General features: G+C 40.0%; 1 protein-coding gene across 1 annotated transcript in view; it reads left to right on the top strand.

Moving 5' to 3' along the window:
* LOC133664494 (ATP-binding cassette sub-family C member 4-like) overlaps positions 1-22451 on the top strand; it is a 112182-nt gene that overhangs the window by 75798 nt on the left and 13933 nt on the right. Inside the window, exons 25-30 of the mRNA XM_062069161.1 lie at positions 1376-1567; positions 5607-5762; positions 15689-15778; positions 16241-16413; positions 18043-18148; positions 20298-20432. Of these exons, the coding sequence (XP_061925145.1) occupies positions 1376-1567; positions 5607-5762; positions 15689-15778; positions 16241-16413; positions 18043-18148; positions 20298-20432 (852 nt within the window). The remainder of the gene's footprint in view (positions 1-1375; positions 1568-5606; positions 5763-15688; positions 15779-16240; positions 16414-18042; positions 18149-20297; positions 20433-22451) is intronic.

The following is a 22451-nucleotide window of genomic DNA, read 5'->3' as shown; positions in this document are numbered from 1 at the left end:
AAAAAAGTGGCCCTCTGAAGGCAGCCATTACTGCGATGTGGCCCTCAATGAAAACCAGTTGGACACTGCTGGCCTAGACGATATTATTGTCAGCATTATTTTGAGACCAAATTAATAAGCATTAATGTAATCATATGTAATAATAACAATGCTAACACTTTAGTATGGGGAACACATGCACAATTAATTAGTTGCTTATTAACATGCAAATTAGTAACATATTGGCTCTTAATTAGTCATTTTTAAGTACTTATTAATGCATTATTTTGCATGGCGTTATTATACAACCAGTAAGCCATTAACTAAGAGACTTCCCTCTATAACCTCAGAATTATTGCTTATTAGTAACCCTGACCCTAACCCTAACCCTTATATGTTCCCATAGTGTCCAAATAACTCTAAATTAAGTCTGTGTTACTTTAATAAGCAACTAATTAATGGTGAATATGTTCCCCATACTAAAGTGTTACCATAATAATAATAATACAAGTATTCCTTTCTAACACAATAAACTCTGATTTGAACTATGTTTTATGATTGTAATTGGAATGTAAAGAATGTTTACTTATCCTGAATAAATAAACAAACATAAATATGAAATAATTACTTTTTAACATTTTGAAATGCAGTTTTTTGCCCAGTTGAAAAAACTGGGTCTGTTTTTTGGGGGGTTTTTTGCTATCACTTTCCAACAAATTGGCGTACTGGCTCGTTCGTCCGTGTTGATGGACTCATCTTGGTCACTCGTTTAAAACCAACATATTCCCACACCATATGTATGGCTTTGCAATAAAAACATATTTTTTTGTGCTTCTCACTAGCGAACCGCGACTAGGGAGACTCTCTCTGTATCCTGAGTGTGTTAGGTAGCGGTCCCACCTCTACCCACAGAGACAATTATTATGGATAACTGACAAGAGGATTGTATTTAATTCTGCTACTGAATAAACACACACAGTGAAACATCTCGTACCCTGTTTGAAAGCGAGAGACGAAGACAACAAACTCATGGACATAGCATCGTATCGAATAAGTTTATTTAATCTTTTATTTGATTAAATTATTTATCAGCCCAGTCCTAATAAGTACTAAAAACAGTATGACAATTGTAACAGACATTTTTTTACACCTTTTTGTAGACCACACATCTGAAGACTAAAGGAGATTTGGCGGTGTATATTGAAGCATAAACGTCGTTAGATACCTTTTACTATTCTATGAAGACTTTTCTGACAGTTTTGGATGCCTGTGGGTTTTTCTTGGATTAATCTCTGTTCCAGTTCATTAAAGAATTTTTGCGGACTGAAGGTCAACCAATTTAACGAAGAACCTGCCCCAACAGTCAATCAGTACCATTTGTGCTTTGCGTTTGTAGATGACATCCGTAGAGAGACTTGTGGAGTACACAGAGCTAAAGAGTGAAGCAGCTTGGGAGACCGACACAATGCCACCCCCTGATTGGCCCACCACAGGCTTCATCACTTTTGACTCGGTCAACTTCTCCTACAGTGCCAATGATCCATTGGTCCTCAAGAACCTGACTCTCGTCTTCACATCCAGAGAAAAGGTCGTCAGTATAGCCAAGCACGCACACACACAAGCACACACACACACACACTAAGAAATAGGTCCACAGTAGTGTTGTCCCGATACCAATATTTTGGTACCGGTACTTTTCGATACTTTAGTAAATAAAGGGGACCACAAAAACTTGCATTATTGGCTTTATTTTAACAAAAAATCTTACGGTACATTAAACATATGTTTATTATTGCAAGTCCGTCCTTCAATAAAATAGTGAACATACAAGACAAGACAACAAAGGCTCCTAATTTAGTCTGCTGACATATGCAGTAACATATTGTGTCATCTATCATTCTATTTTGTCAACATTATTAAGGACAAGTGGTAGAAAATGAATTATTAATCTACTTGTTCATTTACTGTTAATATCTGCTTACTTGTTCTATCTACACTTCTGTTAATGTAACAACAATTTATTCTTCTGTTTGGATTATTTACATTAGTTTTGGATGATACCACAAATTTGGGTACTAATCCGATACCAAGTCGTTACAGGAGTCTGAGTTTATAAACATAATATATATTTTTTTAAATGAACGAAGATGTTGTGATGCTAAAAAATATAGACATAATCACAGTAGTATCGACTAGATATGCTCCTGTACTTGGTATAATTACAGTGGATGTTAAGTGTAGATCCACCAATGGCGTTTGTTTACATGTTGACGCTGGTGAGCTACGGTGTGTAGTGAAGCATGTTTAGCTATTCCTCGTCCTGCAGGGATGATACTTGTAAGAAACGTACTTTATTTGTCGCCATGGAGGCGAGGATTAGTGATTTAGAAGTAGCTAAAACACTGCCGACTGGGGATGGACTTTAGCCGCTAGCTAGGTAGCTTTGTCTTAAAGCACCTCTTACGGTGGACGTTTCAGTGTTATAACTTCACCTTTATCGTTAGTTTTTAGGCCAAAATGCGTCCGTTCTTCCTTTTCTGTCTACACACTGTGTCTGCTTGTAAGTACAGCGTGATTGTGCGCCGCCAAACATGCTCGTCTGCTCGTAAACCAGCAATGACACGACGTGACAACGACGGGGGCAGTACTTTTCAGAGGCGGTATCGTACAGAATATGATTCATTAGTATCGCGGTACTATACTAATACTGGTATACCGTACAACCCTAGTCCACAGTGTTAGGTTCCTCATAAAAATTCATATTCCCTGTATCAATCAGTGTGATCTTCCTCATACGGGTACCCACTAGTGTGCACGGGCCATGACTTCGGTTGATATGCAGCCGGAATGTGCAGCATTGTTACGCGGCATTCTTTCCCAATCAATTATTAAAGGACAGCATATTGTGCCGCTGATTCTCCAGCACTATACCATTTGTGATTCATGGAATACATATCTTGTAATTAAGACTGTTCAAGTGGATCCGTTCGGTCTCAATTTGCATTTTGAGCTACCTGACAATGACAACTGTTTATTCACTACGAGAGAGTGGGAAGGCACACGGAGAGAAGCAGATGGAGATGGTCGAGGATGATTGGGATTGTGTTTAATGCAAGGGGGTGTGTTTTTGCATGGCTATGCTTGGCCAGGGTGGGCTGATTTCACAATGAATAGGTTGATAAGTGTCGAGCTTCAGGCTGGCAGGATGGGATGAGGGGGAGGGAAGCTGTGCCGTACGTCATGGGGGTTAGCAAGGTTATATTGACAAGCCATGGCATCACAGGCATTTACAGCATCCCACACTCAAGTCACAAACTGTTTATAAGCTGATTTGCCGAGGCGCACAACTCGCCTTTGCTCAAATGTGACACGAGCGGACCCATTTTTGCACCAAACGGGATTACTTGGTCAATGGTTAGCCACAATGTCAATGAAAGAGTTACCGTCTATTATAGATATCCTGCATTGTTGGAAAACACATGCTCCACCACAACACCACCACAAGGGGATTTCCAAGTAATGCGTCGAGACAATCTCCTCCCTGTATGTCCAATAATACTCTTTTAACACCACATGGTTACACATGATATTTACATAGATAACCAACCACGATCACACGATAGTGAAATATCGTGATTTGTTTAGATTTTAAACTACTTTTCCAGTAAAAAATTAATATCATCCGTTAAATGGTAAAAACTGTGGTCGTTATAAAATCCTTTGTACCCTTTCAGTGGCCTAGTGGTTAGAGCAGGGTTCCCCAAACTTTTTGACTGCGGGGCTGCATTTGGTTAAAACAATTTGGCTGGGGGCCGCGCTATATGGGTGTATATGTGTGTGTGTGTGTGTGTATATGTATATTATATATATGTGTGTGTGTGTATATATATGTATATGTATATATATATATGTGTATGTGTATATATGTGTGTGTATATATGTATATGTATATATATACTGTATGTATATGTGTATATATGTGTGTGTATATATGTATAAATATGTGTATGTGTATATTTGTGTGTGTATATATGTATATATATATATGTAAATGTGTATGTATGTATATGTGTATATATGTGTGGGGCGGTATAGCTCTGTTGGTAGAGTGGCCGTGCCAGCAACTTGAGGGTTCCAGGTTCGATGCCCGCTTCCGCCATCCTTGTCACTGCCGTTGTGTCCTTGGGCAAGACACTTTACCCACCTGCTCCCAGTGACACCCACACTGGTTTAAATGTAACTTAGATATTGGGTTTCACTTTGTAAAAGTGCTTTGGGTCACTAGAGAAAAGCGCTATATAAATATAATTCACTTTATATGTATGTATACAAACATATTTTCCTCGCGCACTTATTGACTTAAAGAGCGCACTTGCTGCATGTCACGTTATCGATGGTAAAATGCATTTTTAGACAATATGATTTGCCTGAGTGGCTAGGATACGGTAGAAAATGGACTAGTAAGGACAGATTTAAAAAAAAACAATAATACAATTTTTTATTTTATTTTATTTTTTACTTGGGACTTCCCGCGGGCCGGATTTTGGACGCTGGGGGGCCGTATCCGGCCCGCGGGCCGTAGTTTGGGGACCAGAGTGTCCGCCCTGAGATCGGTAGGTTGTGAGTTCAAACCCCGGCCGAGTCATACCAAAGACTATAAAAATGAGACCCATTAACTCCGTCTTTTTTGTTGAGCGGGCCAATCCAATTTCATACTGGCCCATGTTGACAATGTTGACAAAACAGTCCTGTGTAAAATGTCATAGGCAAATAAACTCAAGTTTTTATTTGTCCCGGAAGTCTCGGCTCAGCAGAGAGTTAGAAGGCTGGCCACGGGGAAGCCCACATAAGTACGTCCGTCAATCTGTGACATCACAAATGGCACAGTGGTAATAAAAGACTGCGACACACAGTGGTCGGAGGCATCCAAAACTGCGTGCAAGCTCACACCCAAATACATGAACCTTACAATTTGATGGTTTTGTGCAGCTGAGATAGGCTCCAGCACCCCTCGCGATCCCGAAAGTGACAAGCGGTAGAAAATGGATGGATAGGTATTGTTTAACACAGAGGGTCCCCAACCTTTTTTTCACCACAAACTAGTTTAACGTAGGCATTATTTTCATGGACCGGCTTTCCATGTGTGGCACATAAATACAACAAAAATAAGTGCATTAAAATTTATTTTCACTATAACGCTGAATTAGTGGAAGCCCTGGGCTTGTTTTTTTGCAAGATCCCTGGCAAGTTGATGGTACTATATACCCTCAACCTGTAGATGGAAATCAGCCTTTGGCTACAATCTATCACATTTATATTTTATAAATTCATTGTGCATTGTATCATTTATATTTTATAAATTCATTATTGTGCACTGTATCATGTCACAAAGTTCTAACAAATATAACGAATGACGACTTCCTATGAGGAGTTTTAACTCTTTTCAGTTAGTCTCCTTCTTTTGCTGTTCTGTCACACCAGCTGTCCGATGACATGGCCCCTCAGAGACATGACACTTCAACAAAAAGCCAAGTGATGAATAGTCAAAAAGGGAGCATGGCAGCAATTTGTCTTTTTCCCCAGGATTTATGTAGTGTATGACTTAGTTTTTCATTTGTCCCCTGTAGGTGGGCATTGTGGGACGAACTGGCGCTGGTAAGAGCTCTCTGATATCGGCCTTGTTCCGCCTGGCTGAACCCGAGGGCAGGATAGTGATTGATGGTTTCCAGACGTCTGATGTTGGTCTGCATACTCTTCGCCAGAGGATGTCCATCATACCGCAGGTCAGTCCTCTATTTATCACGACTAACTTCTATCACTAGTCAACATACAGAAATCATGAGCTGTGCCTATACAGTATGTCAAGAAATGCACGCTTATAGAAGGATCGGGTAACACAATTCAATGCACAATATACTGTAGTTGGGAGCACAATTAGAGCATAATTGATCAGTCGGAAATATTCATTGGGCTCCCTTTACTGTTGCAGAGCAGTGGTCATTATAAAACACAAAACACATCTGTTTTATCATCATTTTATTAAAAAAATAAATTCAGAAGGGGTGTCAAATTAAATTGATTTCAAATGAATCGCAATTCTAATTTGTAACGATTCTTAATCGGTAAAAAAAAATGTATTCTGTCCTGTCCAGCCACTCAGGCAAATCATATTGTTGATGTAAGGTGCCAATATTTGCTGTACAGATTTAGTTGAGAAAAGAGAAGTGTGGGATAATTCTCTTGTTGGGATGTTGTGGCTTGTGCAGCCCTTTGAGGCATTTGTGATTAAGGGCTATGTAAGTAAACTTTGATTGAGTGATTGATTGTTTGTTGCTTATTTGTATTTGACTTTTTAATTGTTTAAGTATAATTTTTTTTAAACAAAACCAGTTTTCTTTGAAGTAATATAGATTCATCATAGGTGTTTATATATGTTATAGAGGAATGTAGTTCATCATAGAACTGGCACTAGTGTTGTCCCGATACCAATATTTTGGTACCGGTACCTGTACCAAAATTATTTCGATACTTTTCAGTACTTTTCTAAATAAAGGGCACCACAAAAAATGCATTATTGGCTTTATTTTAACCAAAAAATATTACGGTACATTAAACATGTTTCTTATTGCAGGAGGGTGGGGGGGAAGGTGTGGCGGACCGGTACCTTTCAGAGGCGGTATAGTACCGCATATGATTCATTAGTATCATGGTACTATACTAAGACCGGTATACCGTACACCCCTGTTATTAAAAAAAGTAGAGATGACCGATAAATGCTTTAAAATGTAATATCGGAAATTATCGGTATCGGTTCGGAAATTATCGGTATCGGTTTCAAAAAGTACAATTTATGACTTTTTAAAACGCCGCTGTACGTAGTGGTACACGGATGTAGGAAGAAGTACAGAGTGCCCATCCATCCATCCATTTTCTACCGCTTATTCCCTTGGGGTCGCGGGGGGCGCTGGAGCCTATCTCAGCTACAATCGGGCGGAAGGCGGGGTACACCCTGGACAAGTCGCTACCTCATCGCAGGGCCAACACAGATAGACAGACAACATTCACACTCACATTCACACACTAGGGCCACATTAGTGTTGCCCAATAAACCTTAAAGGCACTGCCTTTGCGTGCCGGTCCAATCACATAATATCTACGGCTTTTCACACACACAAGTGATTGCAAGGCATACTTGGTCAACAGCCATACAGGTCACACTGAGGGTAGCCGTATAAACAACTTTAACACTGTTACAAATATGCGCCACACTGTGAACCCACACCAAACAAGAATGACAAACACATTTCAGGAGAACATTCGCACCGTAACACAACATAAACACAACAGAACAAATACCCAGAACCCCTTGCAGCACTAACTCTTCCGGGACACTACAATATACACCCCCCGCAACCCCCTACCCCCCCACATCATTTATTTTGGAAAACCTTGTTACATTGTTTAATGCATCCAGCGGGGCATCACAACAAAATTAGGCATAATAATGTGTTAATTCCACGACTGTATATATCGGTATCGGTTGATATCGGAATCGGTAATTAAGTGTTGGACAATATCGGAATATCGAATATCGGCAAAAAAGCCATTATCGGACATCTCTAAAAAAAGTATTGATTTTGAATCGAGAATCCATTCTGAATCGTGCTGTTAGCCCCAAGAATCTAATCAAATCAAATCGTGTGGTGCCCAAAGATTCACAGCCCTAAAATGTAGTGTCCGGCAAAAAGTCTCTTTACTAACACTTGTGAATGTCATTGAAATCCATTTACTTCACTTATTATTATAACCGCCCTGATGGGATTTGGGATGTTAAGAGTTATGTTTAGTACAAATGTTTGTGAAGCTGTGACGCGTCAGGATGGCCTTAAACATCTGTTTGTGTGTTTATGTGTGCATGCTCGGGGGAGCGTGACAGCTGACAGTTTGATATTAACTTTCAAAAATAGATAAGACGTTACATTATATCTGTATTTTGTATTAAATAGTCACGTACTTGCACTGCACTGAAAGTCCATCAGTACCAGGATGTCCAACCAATGCAGATACACGCGCGGTCAACAATTTGCATTTTGATTGTATTATGGTCTTTTTATTCTCATCTCATTTATGTTTGCAGTTGTCTCAGTTGAAGCAATTAGAATAGATTTAATAGTTTCCTGGAAGTTTAAAAACATTTTTTTTTTATTGCGTGCGGTGTTCATTGCAACCAAACGTCAAGTGCGAAATAGGGTTTTACGGTATACCGGTATTAGTATAGTACCGCGATAGTAATGAATCATATTCGGTACTATACCGCCTCTGAAAAGTACCAGTACGCCACCTCCCCGCGCCCCCATTGTCGTCACGTCGTGTCTTGCAGGTTTACGAGCAGACGAGCATGTTCGGCAGCGCACAATCACAGAGTACTTACAAGCAGACACAGTGTGTAGACAGAAAAGGGAGAACGGGCGCATTTTGGCTTAAAAACTAACGATAAAGGTGAAGTTCACTGAAACGCCCTCAGGAAGAGATGCTTTAAGACATGGCTAGCTAACTAGCAGCTAAAGTCCAGCCCCAGTCGGCAGTGTTTTAGCTACTTCTAAATCACTAATCATCGCCTCCATGGCGACAAATAAGTTTCTTACAAGTATCATCCCTGCAGAACGAGGAATAGCTAAACATGCTTCACTACACACCGTAGCTCACCGGCATCAACATGTAAACAAACACTATTGGTGGATCTACACCTGACATCCACTAATAATACCAAGTACAGGATACAATATTTTTTGACATCACAACATCTTCTTTCGTTTTTTTAAAATGTATATTATGTTCATAAACTCAGGAAATATGTCCCTGGACACATGAGGACTTTGAATATGACCAATGTATGATCCTGTAACGACTTGGTATCGGATTGATACCCAAATTTGTGGTATCCAAAACTAATGTAAAGCATCCAAACAACAGAAGAATAAGTGATTATTACATTTTAACAGAAGTGTAGATAGAACATGTTAAAAGAGAAAGTAAGCAGATATTAACAGTAAATGAACAAGTAGATTAATAATTCATTTTCTACCACTTGTTCTTGATAATTTTGTCAAACCAATAAAATGACACAATATGTTACTGCATATGTCAGCAGCTAAATTAGGAGCTTTCGTTTGCTTACTTACTAACAAAAGACAAGTTGTCTTGTATGTTCACTATTTTATTTAAGGACAAACTTGCAATAAGAAACATGTTTAATATACACTAAGATTTTTTGTTCAAATAAAGCCAATAATGCCATTTTTTGTGGTGCCCTAAAGTACCGGTACCAAAATATTGGTATCGGGATAACACAAGTGCGATATAATGTTTACTCTTCTCGGTGCGCTGGACTTACTCCAGCCTCAGAGGCGCGTAAGAACAAAACTACTTAAGTCGATAGGAAAATAATGCAGAAGGCCAGTTTTGATAAGGAATGGCCATATTGAAGTGTTGCTCCACCCAGAGTGCACATCTTGGATGAAGACGCAGTGACAGACTTAAGTCGAGGGGGAGAATGCCGAGCAGCCAGAATCCATGGATGGAAGAATTGGGCCTGATATGAATGTTGTGACTCTTGTACAGTACATCTTTCGTACTGGGCTCTAAGCTCTGTAGTTTTTTGTGCACTCCAGTCTTCCGTAGATGCTTCTCCAAGGATTTGTTTACGGTTTAAGTTTCTTTCAAACATGCATACAGTTACAACATGACACATCACAATTTCCAGTTTTTCTTTTCAACATGGAAGAAGCAGAGCTTTTTTAATCCTACCCCTTTTCCATTTCATAGAAATTACTAACACATTTATTCACTTCCTGTTCTTAATTTGTACACAATTTACTCCACAAATAATACAATTCTAAAGAATAATACATAAATTAATAGTCAAGTAAGTTGTAATTCACATAGTGAGATGAATAAGATTATCTCATTTTCATTAAGTTCAAAATGTTTACCATGATTAGTGCTGCAAGGGGTTCTGGGTATTTGTTCTGTTGTGTTACGGTGCGGATGTTCTCCCGAAATGTGTTTGTCATTCTTGTTTGGTGTGGGTTTACAGTGTGGCGCATATTTGTAACAGTGTTAAAGTTGTTTATACGGTCACCCTCAGTGTGACCTGTATGGCTGTTGACCAAGTATGCTTTGCATTCACTTGTGTGTGTGAAAAGCCGTAGATATTATGTGACTGGGCCGGCACGCAAAGGCAGTGCCTTTAAGGTTTATTGGCGCTCTGTACTTCTCCCTTCGTCCGTGTACACAGCGGCGTTTTAAAAAGTTATATATTTTACTTTTTGAAACCGATACCGATAATTTCCGATATTACATTTCAAAGCATTTATCGCCGATAATATCGGCAGTCCGATATTATCGGACATCTCTTGTCTTAACCTAAATGTTGAATCCTAACATAATTGTTAAAACTAAACCTAAATGTTAAATCAAAGTCTACATCTGGATTTAACATATATGTTTAGATTTAACATTTAGATATAATATTAAGAGTCAACATTTCATTTAAACTTAAATGTGATGAAAATTAGCTAAATCTAAGAAAAGTGAGTTAAATCTGAGAAATAAATCTGCTAGAAAAGTGTGACTCAACTTTTACATTTGGCACCCCATAGGTTTAGGAGAATTAAAACCATTATTTTTCTCAAGCTGTAGTTCCGCACACTGAACACCTTGGTAATATCGGTCCCTGTATCGGGAGGTGAATTAGAGCCCCACCGAAAAGAAGACTCATATTTTTTGACAAGTGAACACACCATTCAAATCCTTTTCAAACTGTTCCTCTCAGGTCAAATTATGACATATTGTTGGGTTGTTATATTCAAACCATATAATACCCCAAAACGTCACCCTCTCACTTTGGCTGAGTTATTCACCTTGCATTAAAAACAAGTGCAGATAATTACACTTGTCACTCAGCGGATTTCTCAAAGTGAGGCAAACGGACGCCCTGAGACAGTTTAACTTTATTTCCGCTTGTTGAAACAGATACGGCATTAGGAAGATGCCAGCCCGCGGGTGAGTGTCAGCAGAGTGTATGGAGGGAGGGGGAGGAAGAGACTCCCACGGCCCGCACTGCGAAGAGAGCATCTTCCCATCCCTGACAGGGGATTAGCCCTCTACCCCCCAAACATAGGAAAGCTGCTTAGAAGAAGTCTCCCCATACTTGCAGTCAGAGTTCCCCTTGTACGCCGTCACTTAGCCCCCCCGATCGCAGCCAAAATTGCCCCAAAACAGTTTCATTTATGCGTTGCCGTGGGTTTGATATTTTTCTGGCATCATCGTCTCTTGAGAGAAAGTTTTACTTCCTCACGCCGACTACTTAGAGATAGATGTGATGTGACTTTGTTTGCTCGCTCTTGCTGGGGAAATGAAAAACTATGACGGCGCGCGTTTTATGTACTTTTATTTACACACAAGAGCGGATGTTTGCATTTGAAAATTTTACTGTCTATATGTCAAATATAACATGATTAACAGTCAGCCTTTCACATTTTGAAGTTTCCTTACCTTCAGTGCAGAGTAGGGTTGTACGGTATACCGGTATTAGTATAGTACCGCGATACTAATGAATCATATTCGGTACTATACCGCCTCTGAAAACGTTGTGTCATTGCTGGTTTTACGAGCAGAGAAGCATGTTCGGTAGCGCACACACACGGAGTACTTACAAGCAGACACAGTGTGTAGACAGAAAAGGGAGAACGGACGCATTTTGGCTTAAAAAGGTGAATAACACTGAAACGCTCTCAAGAAGAGGTGCTTTAAGACATGGCTAGCTAGCTAGCGGCTAAAGTCCAGCCCCATTCGGCAGTGTTTAGCTACTCCTAAATCACTAATCCTCGCCTCCATGGCGACAAATAAAGTACGTTTCTTACAAGTATCATCCCTGCAGGACGAGGAATAGCTAAACATGCTTCACTACACACCGTAGCTCATCGGCGTCAAAATGTAAACAAACGCCATTGGTGGATCTACACCTGACATCCACTGTAATGATACCAAGTACAGGTGCGTATCTAGTCGATACTACTATGATTACGTCGATATTTTTTGGCATCACAACATTGTTCGTTTAAATTTTTTTTAATATTTTGTTTATAATTTTTAATAACTTTTATAACTTTTAATTTTCCTGAGGGAACTCTCCTGAAGGAATCAATAAAGTACTATCTATCTATCTATCTATCTATCTATCTATCTATCTATCTATCTATCTATCTATCTATCTATCTATCTATCTATCTATCTATCTATCTATCTATCTATCTATCTATCTATCTATCTATAAATACGTCCCTGGACACGTGAGGACTTTGAATACAACCAATGTATGATCCTGTAACTACTTGGTATCGGATTGATACCCAAATTTGTGTTATCCAAAACTAATGTAAAGTATCAAACAACAGACGTATAAGTGATGATTACATTTTAACAGAAGTGTAGATAGAACATGTTAAAAGAGAAAGTCAGCAGATATTAACAATAAATGAACAAGTAGATTAATAATTACTTTTCTACGACTTGTCCTTAATAATTTTGACAAAATAATGTAATGAGAAATGACACAATATGTTACTGCATATGTCAGCAGAGTAAATTAGGAGCCTTTGTTTGCTTACTTACTACTAAAAGACAAGTTTTCTTGTATGTTCACTATTTTATTTAAGGACAAACTTGCAATAAGAAACATATGTTCAATGTACCGTAAGATTTATTGTTAAAATAAGCCAATAATGCAATTTTTTGTAGTGCCCTTTATTTAGAAAAGTATCGAAATAATTTGGTACCTGTACCAAAATATTGGTATCGGGACAACATTAGTGCAGAGTGTGATATTCATATAATAGGTGATATATGGCAATGGAAAATTATTTTATTGAATTCCCAGGAATGACTTTGTCATAAGAAAATAACTGTAGCAAACAGAAGGCTTAGCACTGGTGAAGCATATAATCAGTGAATGGAAAGTTGTGCTTGAAAGCATTATTTCATCCGCCGGAACGTTGAATCCTCTATTAAAAAGTATGTCACAAAACTAGTTTGAATTGGGACTTCAGCTGGCTTAATGGCACACTGCTATTTTTGCTGTCAGTGATGGGAGAAAAAAAGCTTGTTGGAAATAAAGCAGTGGAACATCTAAGGGGCAAGTAGCAGGTATAAAGTTCTGAAAGTGTTATTTTCATAAGAACAGACTGGGGGGGATGGTGAGCCTTCTTGCTTAAAGTTAAGTTTGTTGAGATTTATGTTCTTACTCATTGCACAACTTTGGGTGCTTCTACATACCAGTAGGTGGCAGTGATTTGAGTCAAACACTATTGTAAGAATCATGTAGATGTGGGCGGAATGTCCTCGAGAACAGGGATCCCCAACCTTTTTTTGCACCAGGGACCGGTTTAATCTAGGCATTGTTTTCACGGACCGGCCTTCCACGTTTAGCAGATAGATATAGCAAATAAGTGCATGACAAATGAATACATGAAAAAACTCACCATAACATTCAATTAGTGATAGGCCCTGACCTTTTCCCTTTGCAAAAAAGCTCTCCATAGACTTTATTTTTTTACTCATTTTTGCTAGTAGTAGGCTTTGTTTCGGCTTTAGTATCTGATGGGTTTTAGGTGATACATCGCATTCAAGGACAAGAGCATGGATGTATAAGAAAGCTAGAAATACTTGACATTAATTCCAATAGATTTATGTGGATATCTATTTCCATTCTAAAAGTTATGTATTCATATTTTCAGAATCAGAAGAATCAGAAGAGTTTTTATTGCCATTGTTTGAGAACGGGTTCACAAAGTAGGAATTGTATTTGCCGCAATCGTGCAACATAAAACACATATAACACAGAATAGAATAACATGAGCTGTAACTGAGCTATCAGATCTTGTTATTGTTCATGTGCCTGATGGCGGAGGGGAAAAAACTGTTCAGGTGGCGGAAGGTGTGAGTCTGGATGGACCGTAGTCTCCTGCCTGAGACTACAGTGCATATACAGTATTGTGCATATATTGTGCAATATTTCATACGTAGATACACTAATGTTAGCTTTTTGGTCCAAATTTTCATGCGTAACTACATCCGTTATTGCGAACTACTTATGTAATAGGACTATGTGCAATAACACCAGCACTTTAACTTACTAGACCAAATGGTAAATGGTAAATGGTTGTACTTGTATAGCGCTTTTCTACCCCTTTTTAAGGAGCCCAAAGCGCTTTGACAGTATTTCCACATTCACCCATTCACACACACATTCACACACTGATGGCGGGAGCTGCCATGCAAGGCGCTAACCAGGACCCATCAGGAGCAAGGGTGAAGTGTCTTGCCCAAGGACACAACGGACGTGACTAGGATGGTAGAAGGTGGGGATTGAACCAGTGACCCTCAGATTGCTGGCACGGCCACTCTCCCAACTTCGCCACGCCGTCCCCAAAGGAGATGTGGATTTTTTTCCTTCAGCACAATTATTATTATATGTAGCACTTCTCCATCTGCCTTATGCACTTTAACTACTATAGTCACTTTGTTCCTGATCTGCCCTGATCTTAGGTCATCAACCTAGCTAGATGTAACCTAGCTTTTGGCTGCGATTTGGCACTTTTACATTTTATATGTTTATTAATTTGCATCGTCCCATGTAACAAAGATGTAACAAATATAGCAAATGGCGACTTTCTATTAAATGATAAATGGGTTATACTTGTATAGCGCTTTTCTACCTTCAAGGTACTCAAAGCGCTTTGACAGTATTTCCACATTCACCCATTCACACACACACATTCACACACTGATGGCGGGAGCTGCCATTAAGAGTTTTATAATACATCTATGAACAAGCTTTTTGGTGTGTCTGGTGGGACTGGCGAAAGTTAAGTAGGAGAAAATGCGATCGGTTATAAATGATTTAATATCTCTGTGCGGCCCGGTAGCAAATGCGTTACGGACCGGTGACGGTCCCCGGACCGGTGACGGTCCCCGGACCGGTGGTTCGGGACCACTGCTCTAGAACAACCTCCACCTCCGAAGTATGTAACTGACAAAAGGAACAGACCAAAAAATAAATGTCCACAGCAAAAAAGCAGTTTAATAACACAGGACATTCAGACCACATTTACTTGATCTTTGTAATGGTGTTTGTCTCAAACACTGCCCACTACTGGTTTGGGGTGTGATATACTCTGTTAGCTTGTTAATAATGCAAAATCATTGTCTGAACTTAGCTGTGACGATGCAGGCTATTTTAGACACTGGTTGTGGTGTACTTTTACAGCAGCTGTCACCTTGTAATATTAGCAGTCATTCAAGGGTGACTTTACCTGTTTGAACTACCCTGTCAAAGATACAATTGACTGTTGTAAATTTAGAGATGATTGTCACTAATCTTTACTAATTTAGCGACTGTACAAAATCTATTGTAGTCCATTATCAACCTTTGTATGAGGCCTGTCCTAAAATAAAAGATCAACTCAGGGAAGTAAAGTTGGCCAACGTTTTGAATGGGACTCTGAGTGTATCAAGTCCTTTGTGAACATCCCCTGCACATTTCCTAGATGCGCTCCATAAAGCCTGTCTTAACCCTTTTATACATCTTAGCCCTTGTCATTATCTTTACTGGCCACGGCCTTCTCTTTCTATATTCATCTATCCATAGGACCCAGTTCTCTTCACGGGCACCATGAGGAAGAATCTGGACCCTTTCAGGCAGCACACAGATGAGGACCTGTGGAATGCACTCCAAGAGGTACTCCAGCCTGGCTCTGAATGATTCCCCCTTGCCGGCCCAGGGGGGGATCCCTCTGTCCCCCTGTACAATGCTGCCATTCAGCCTCCCTGCTCGCCACAAGTCATGGGGGGGAAATCCCATTAGGGCCATGGGGCCCAGCTCAATGTGCAGCTTGTAACTGGGAACCATTGAAAGTGCTGGGGGAGATGTGTTTGGGCAGTCAGGCCAATCAGGATGAAGGCTCCCCCCACAGTGAAGGGCTTCAGCTCCTGGTCCTGCCTCTGAATGGGTTTGGTGGCCTGGATTAAAGCTAGAGGGCTGGCCACAAGAGAGCATTGGCCAAGGTCATCAGTGGACCTGGCCTTGCATTGTGCCAGGCGGTTAATGGGTGTGTTTGGATGGTTCTTTAAAGACATCTCCACAGGAGACCTTTATGCTGAAGTAATGAAGGGTTGGGGCTCTGCACTCCCCTCTCTGCAGGTGCAGATGAAGGCCGTGGTGGAGGACCTGCCCAATAAGTTGGATACGATGCTGGCAGAGTCAGGCTTGAACTTCAGCATGGGCCAGAGGCAGCTGCTATGCCTGGCCAGGGCCATCCTGCGGAAAAACCGCATCCTTGTCATCGACGAGGCCACGGCCAATGTGGACCCAAGGTTAGAGGAGTATTGTCAACTACTGACCTCGATTAGAGGGGATGCAACCTAGATTGAAGGATTAATTAAACAAGACTGGCTAGACATATCAATGGTGCTCAAATTGTTGGCCTCCAAGGGCCAAAGCGAAAATGTGCCAATGGACCGCGGGCCAAATGCAGTGTTTTAAATGTACAGCAGCACCATGAGTGAAGCAATTAGACCCATGCCAACATAAAGTACCGGGGAGATCAAGTAGTTTAGTCTTGGGGACATGCCATCAATGATTGTGTAAGCTTGAAAGAGGTCATTATGAATATGTATTACATTTAGAAAATCAAATAACTTGGTTAACCGTGTTACAAAAAAAGATCAGTCAGAAGTACATAATGTTGGATATAGAGAACATACAAACCCTTTATTTATTGAATCAAAAATACTGAAATTCAATAATTTGGTGCGTTTGCAAATAGCTAGAATTACGTACAAAGCCAAATATAATCTGCTACCCAAGAATGTACAACATTTCTTCTGTACCAACTTGTCGGATTACATCCTTGTCTTTCTACTATCCAGGCGAGAGGCATGATTTATGATCTATAATAAAGTTTGACGAGCAAGGAAACGATGACGCAGCTCATCAGTTGATCATGTCAACATAGGCACGCAAGCTTGTGATCACGGCGCCGCTATAAATAGTTGGTCTGCGTTAGTGATTATAATAACAATAACACTAATAGTTGGTTAATATCACAATGTAAATGGAGTATTGTTGGCACTTTTTGGATGGTTATTTATTAGGTTTATGGGCGGAACAGAGGACCTCCCGAAGCGGACTTTTATTCACGACATCAGTAAAGTCTTTCATAATGATTGTAAACGATAATGCTGAAGAAACAAGTCCATGTAAAAAAAAAAAAAAAATTAGCTGAACTGCACCAATTTTGTCAAGAGGAGTGGTCCAAAATTCAACCAGAAGCGTGTCAGAATCTTGAGGATGGCTACCAAAAGCGTCTTATTGCAGTGAAACTTGCCAAGGGACATGTAACCAAATATTAACATTGCTGTATGTATACTTTTGACGCAGCAGAATTGGTCACATTTTCAGTAGACCCATAATAAATTCATAAAAGAACCAAACTTCATGAATGTTTTATGTGACCAACCAGTATGTGCTCCAATCACTCTATCACAAAAAAAATAGAGTTGTAGAAAGTATTGGAAACTCAAGACAGTCATGATATTATGTTCTTTACAAGTGTATGTAAACTTTTGATCGTGACTGTAACTAGAAATGCAAAGAAAAACAACCACGGTATACACCATTAGGCATTTTTAAAGATAGTAATCAATGATAAAACATGTCAAAACGTTATAAAAACTCATGTGGTGAACTTAGAGTAACACAAATGGAACGTTATCCAAACAAAACTGCAACTCTTGTTGTGTCGCTGTGAACTTATGCTCCTGCCTGATACAATAACACAATTAACCCTAACTTCATTTGAAAGTATGGCAGGTTGTTTTTCCTGTGGCGTCTACCACCTCACATACCTGATGAGCCATTGTAGTATGCCGCGTACAATCCCCGCCCGAAGCACTTTAGGAAGAGTGTTTTGTTCTCAAGTGTTGTGTTCTGTGCAACTTTAGAACCGACAGCCTGATCCAGCAGACGATCCGGGACAGGTTTCAAGAGTGTACCGTGCTCACCATCGCTCACAGGCTCAACACCATCATTGACTGTGACAAAATACTGGTAGGTTGCGAAGCAGCAACTTTCAATTGTTTGTTTTTGAAAGGCCATCACACATCTTCTTGTATAGTACCTGAATGTGCAATTTTCAGAATTATGACAAAGAATACCCTAAATGAGATTCAGGCGACCTGCAGCCTAGAGTTTGAATTCAATTGCCACATTTTTGCAACAGCAGGACCGCCTTTTGATCACAGTTTCCTCTCATTGAATCGACTCTCTTGTGCCACTTGATCTTTGGCCCTTTCCTGCTACTGCCTGCAGAGGTGCCAATTAGCACCGTTTGTGGCAGCATTTGTCAAGAGTCTATGAAGGGTCGGGCGTGACCTGGCGTGGCTCCTGTGCAGAAAAAGCCAAAACACAAGCAGCTGGGACTGATTCACACCTACACTTGTGTTAAATGCCCCCCATATTGGCATGAAGCCTTAGGAGATTTAAATCAGGTCCCAGTTTAGGGAGAGACAGTACTTTTTTTAGTGTTCTGTTTATAATAGCAAGGAGCTTGTAAAGCTAAGCTTGTAAAATGTGTGCTGAGATAATTGGAGTCTTCTGCACACTGCTTGAATAGGCACTATATGTTAAAAAGGTAAAGTTAAAATACCAATGATTGTCACACACAAACTAGGTGTGGTGAAATGTGTCCCATCCCCTTGTTCACCCCCTGGGAGGTGAGGGGAGCAGTGAGCAGCAGCGGTGCCGCGCCCGGGTATCATTTTTGGTGATTTAACGCCCAATTCCAACTCTTGATGCTGAGTGCCAAGCAGGGAGGTAATGGGTCCCATTTTTATAGTCTTCGGTATGACTCGGCCGGGGTTTGAACTCACAACCTACCGATCTCAGGGCGGACACTCTAACCACTAGGCCACTGAGTAGGTGTACAGTAAGGCCATAGCTACTCATTTTCAAGAGTGTTTTGATTGTTGCTGCTAAAGATAAGTCGCCAAAATAAATCCATGGCTTTGTCAACCATCACACAGCTAACAGGCAGAGATGCTAATTGTTCACTACAAACCGGCACAGGTTGGCTAGATCAGTGTTTTTCAACCATGCCGTGAGATACAGTCTGGTGTGCCGTGGGAGATTATGTCATTTCACCCATTTGGGTTAAAAATATTTTTTGCAAACCAGAAATTAAAGTCCGCAAATAATGTGCCGTTGTTGAGTGTCTGTACTGTCTAGAGCTGGGCAGAGTAACCGTGTAATACTCTTCCATATCAGTAGGTGGCAACAGGTAGCTAATTGCTTTGTCGTGATCACAATATGCAGATGACAGCGGGTGGCAGCGTGCAGGTCAAAAGGTATCTAATGCTTAAACTACCATCCTAGTCACGTCCGTTGTGTCCTTGAGCAAGACACTTCACCCTTGCTCCTGATGGCTGCTGGTTAGCGCCTTGCATGGCAGCTCCCGCCATCAGTGTGTGAATGTGTGTGTGAATGGGTGAATGTGGAAATACTGTCAAAGCGCTTTGAGTACCTTGAAGGTAGAAAAGCGCTATACAAGTATAACCCATTATCATTAAACCAAAAATAAACAGAAGGCGAGTGCCGCTAAGAAAAGGCATTGAAGATTAGGGAAGGCTATGCAGAATGAAACTAAAACTGAACCGGCTACAAAGTAAACAAAAACGGAATGCTGGACGACAGCAAAGACTTACAGCGTGCGGAGCAGACGGCGTCCACAAAGTACATCCGAACATGACATGACAATCGACAATGTCCCCAAGAAGGATAGCAACAACTTCAATATTCTTGATTCCTAAAACAAAGCAGGTGTGGGGAATAGCACTCAAGGAAGACATGAAACTGCTACAGGAAAATACCAGCAAAACAGGAAAAGCCACCAAAATAGGAGCGCAAGACAATAACTAAAATACTACACACAGGAAAACACCAAAAAACTCAAAATAAGACAGGTCATGACAGTACACATACTTTGAGACAAGAGCTATGGTGATTCATGGTTGGTTATGGTTTGAATTCATATCCAACATTTGCGAGAACAACTTTTTACTGTCGGCTGCTGAGTTTAATTTTTAATGTTTTCTGCTGGTGGTGTGCCTTTGGATTTTTTCAATGAAAAAAATGTGCCTTGGCTCAAAAAAGGTTTTACAAAACACTGGGCTAGATCTTAATTTGTCTTGTATGATTGCAGGTTCTGGACGCAGGCAAAGTCCAAGAGTATGATGAGCCTTACGTGCTGCTCCAGAACGAGGACGGGCTTTTCTATCAGATGGTCCAGCAGACAGGCCGAGTAGAGGCTGCCTCACTGCTCAACACAGCCACACAGGTACAGAGCGACTCACTACCATGCAGTATGTCACAATAGTTCAATGATAATGCCATTGTGCTGCAATCGATACAAACCGACTCCAATATATCTTTTAAACGTCATTATTTGACACTATTGTATTCATTTGAAACCAGGATATGATCATCGGTGGAAGTGCACCTCGTGATTCGATTTGATTCCAATTCTTGGGGTGACATTTCATTTCGATTCAAGACCGATTCTCAATTCAACATGATTATTGTAATTGTGTGAATGCTCCAAAGCATTCACACAAGGTTTTCTACACCAAAATTCATCTATTTATTCAATTTCCTCTTCTTCTCCAGATTTTGGCGCGCTCTACCTTCCACATTTTTCACCCGATTCAAACCGTTCCAACTTCACTGTTCAGTCTATCCGGGAATTGCGGGCTTTCCTTCGAGAAATTCCCCAAAATCCCAGATTTCCCAGAATTCCAGGTTTTCCGGGACATTTTTCTCATTCAAAATGAATTGGCCATTCTTCAAACGTCCACCATTTCCACATTTTTCAACCGATATAAACCATTCCACCTTCAACACATTCCACCATCCTGGAAATTCAAACTACCTTTTCTTTGAAATTTAAAAAAATTCCAGGATTTTTCAGAATTTCTGGTTTTCCAAAGCCCTATTTCCACCCTTTTTTCTGGCGACTACTCCTTCACATTTTTCAACGCATTTTAACCTTTCTATCGTCAATTCAGTCCTCTTAATCAGGACAAAAAAACGAAGTTGTTTTTTAAACTGGAAAAATTCCCGGTTTTCCCAAAATTCCAGGAATTCCGTAATATTCTCAATTCAACGTGTTACTACTTCAACATTTCTCGACCGATTTGAAAAATTCCAACCCCAACCATTTCACCTCATTCAACCATTCAAGTTTTTTTTACACCATTTTAAAGTTAAAAAGTTAAAGTTAAAGTTAAAGTACCAATGATTGTCACACACACACTAGGCGTGGCGAAATTTGTCCTCTGCTTTTGACCCATCCCCTTGTTCACTCCCTGGGAGGTGAGGGGAGCAGTGGGCAGCAGCGGTGCCGCGCCCGGGAATCATTTTTGGTGATTTAACCCCCAATTCCAACCCTTGATGCTGAGTGCCAAGCAGGAGGTAGTGGGTCCCATTTTTATAGTCTTTGGTATGACTCGGCCGGGGTTTGAACTCACAACCTACCGATCTCAGGGCGGACACTCTAACCACTAGGCCACTAGTTTTCAAAAAACTTTCCGCTTTTCCCGAAATCCCCAAAATGTTTGGAAATTATATTATATTATATATATATATATATTATGTATATTATTATAATTGATCTTTTTTGTAACATGGTTAGTGAATGAAGCCCACATTTGTAGTTGTTTGCCCATACTTCTACACAAGAACTCAGATATGGTAACACTAGAGCGATTTTTGGTCCAGAACATATTTTGCTTTATTCATTATTGAAGTGTTTCTTGCAACTTTATGATGTATATTTTTTACATGAGATTTCCAGTTCATTTCATTATCCATTACTCCCAAAAATTAATTTTCTTTTACCTTTTCAATATCTACTCTGTCTATTCGTGTTTGATTTCCTATCTACTGTTACCGAATGGCATTATTTTAGTTTTACTAAGATTCAAAGATGGTCTGTTTTCGTCAAACCATCTTTATAATTGTTTTAATTTCTTCTGTTATTGTGTGTGTTATGTGTCATTACTGACATACAGATAGATAGTCAAGTTTCTATTTTGCTACACATTTACACAACCAACTCCTTTGGGGTGCCGGAAAGAGCGATCAAATCCGAATTACGATCCTTATTCATAACAATCTTGAATCAATTCAAAATGTTTAAGAACCGATTTTTTTTTAAACATTTTTCATACGTCAGCAGCCAAAATTAACTTTTGTAACCTATAACTTGTTTTGAAAAATTGTATTTTAAATTTTTACACCAAATAACATTGCAAGGAATGGATTTGCATCAACATTGATTCTGAATCGAATCATCACC

The sequence above is a fragment of the Entelurus aequoreus genome, linkage group LG14 (assembly GCF_033978785.1).
Source record: "Entelurus aequoreus isolate RoL-2023_Sb linkage group LG14, RoL_Eaeq_v1.1, whole genome shotgun sequence".
Lineage (NCBI taxonomy): Eukaryota > Metazoa > Chordata > Actinopteri > Syngnathiformes > Syngnathidae > Entelurus > Entelurus aequoreus.
Note: the sequence above shows the minus strand (reverse complement) of the source record. Positions and strands in the feature narration are given on the sequence as shown.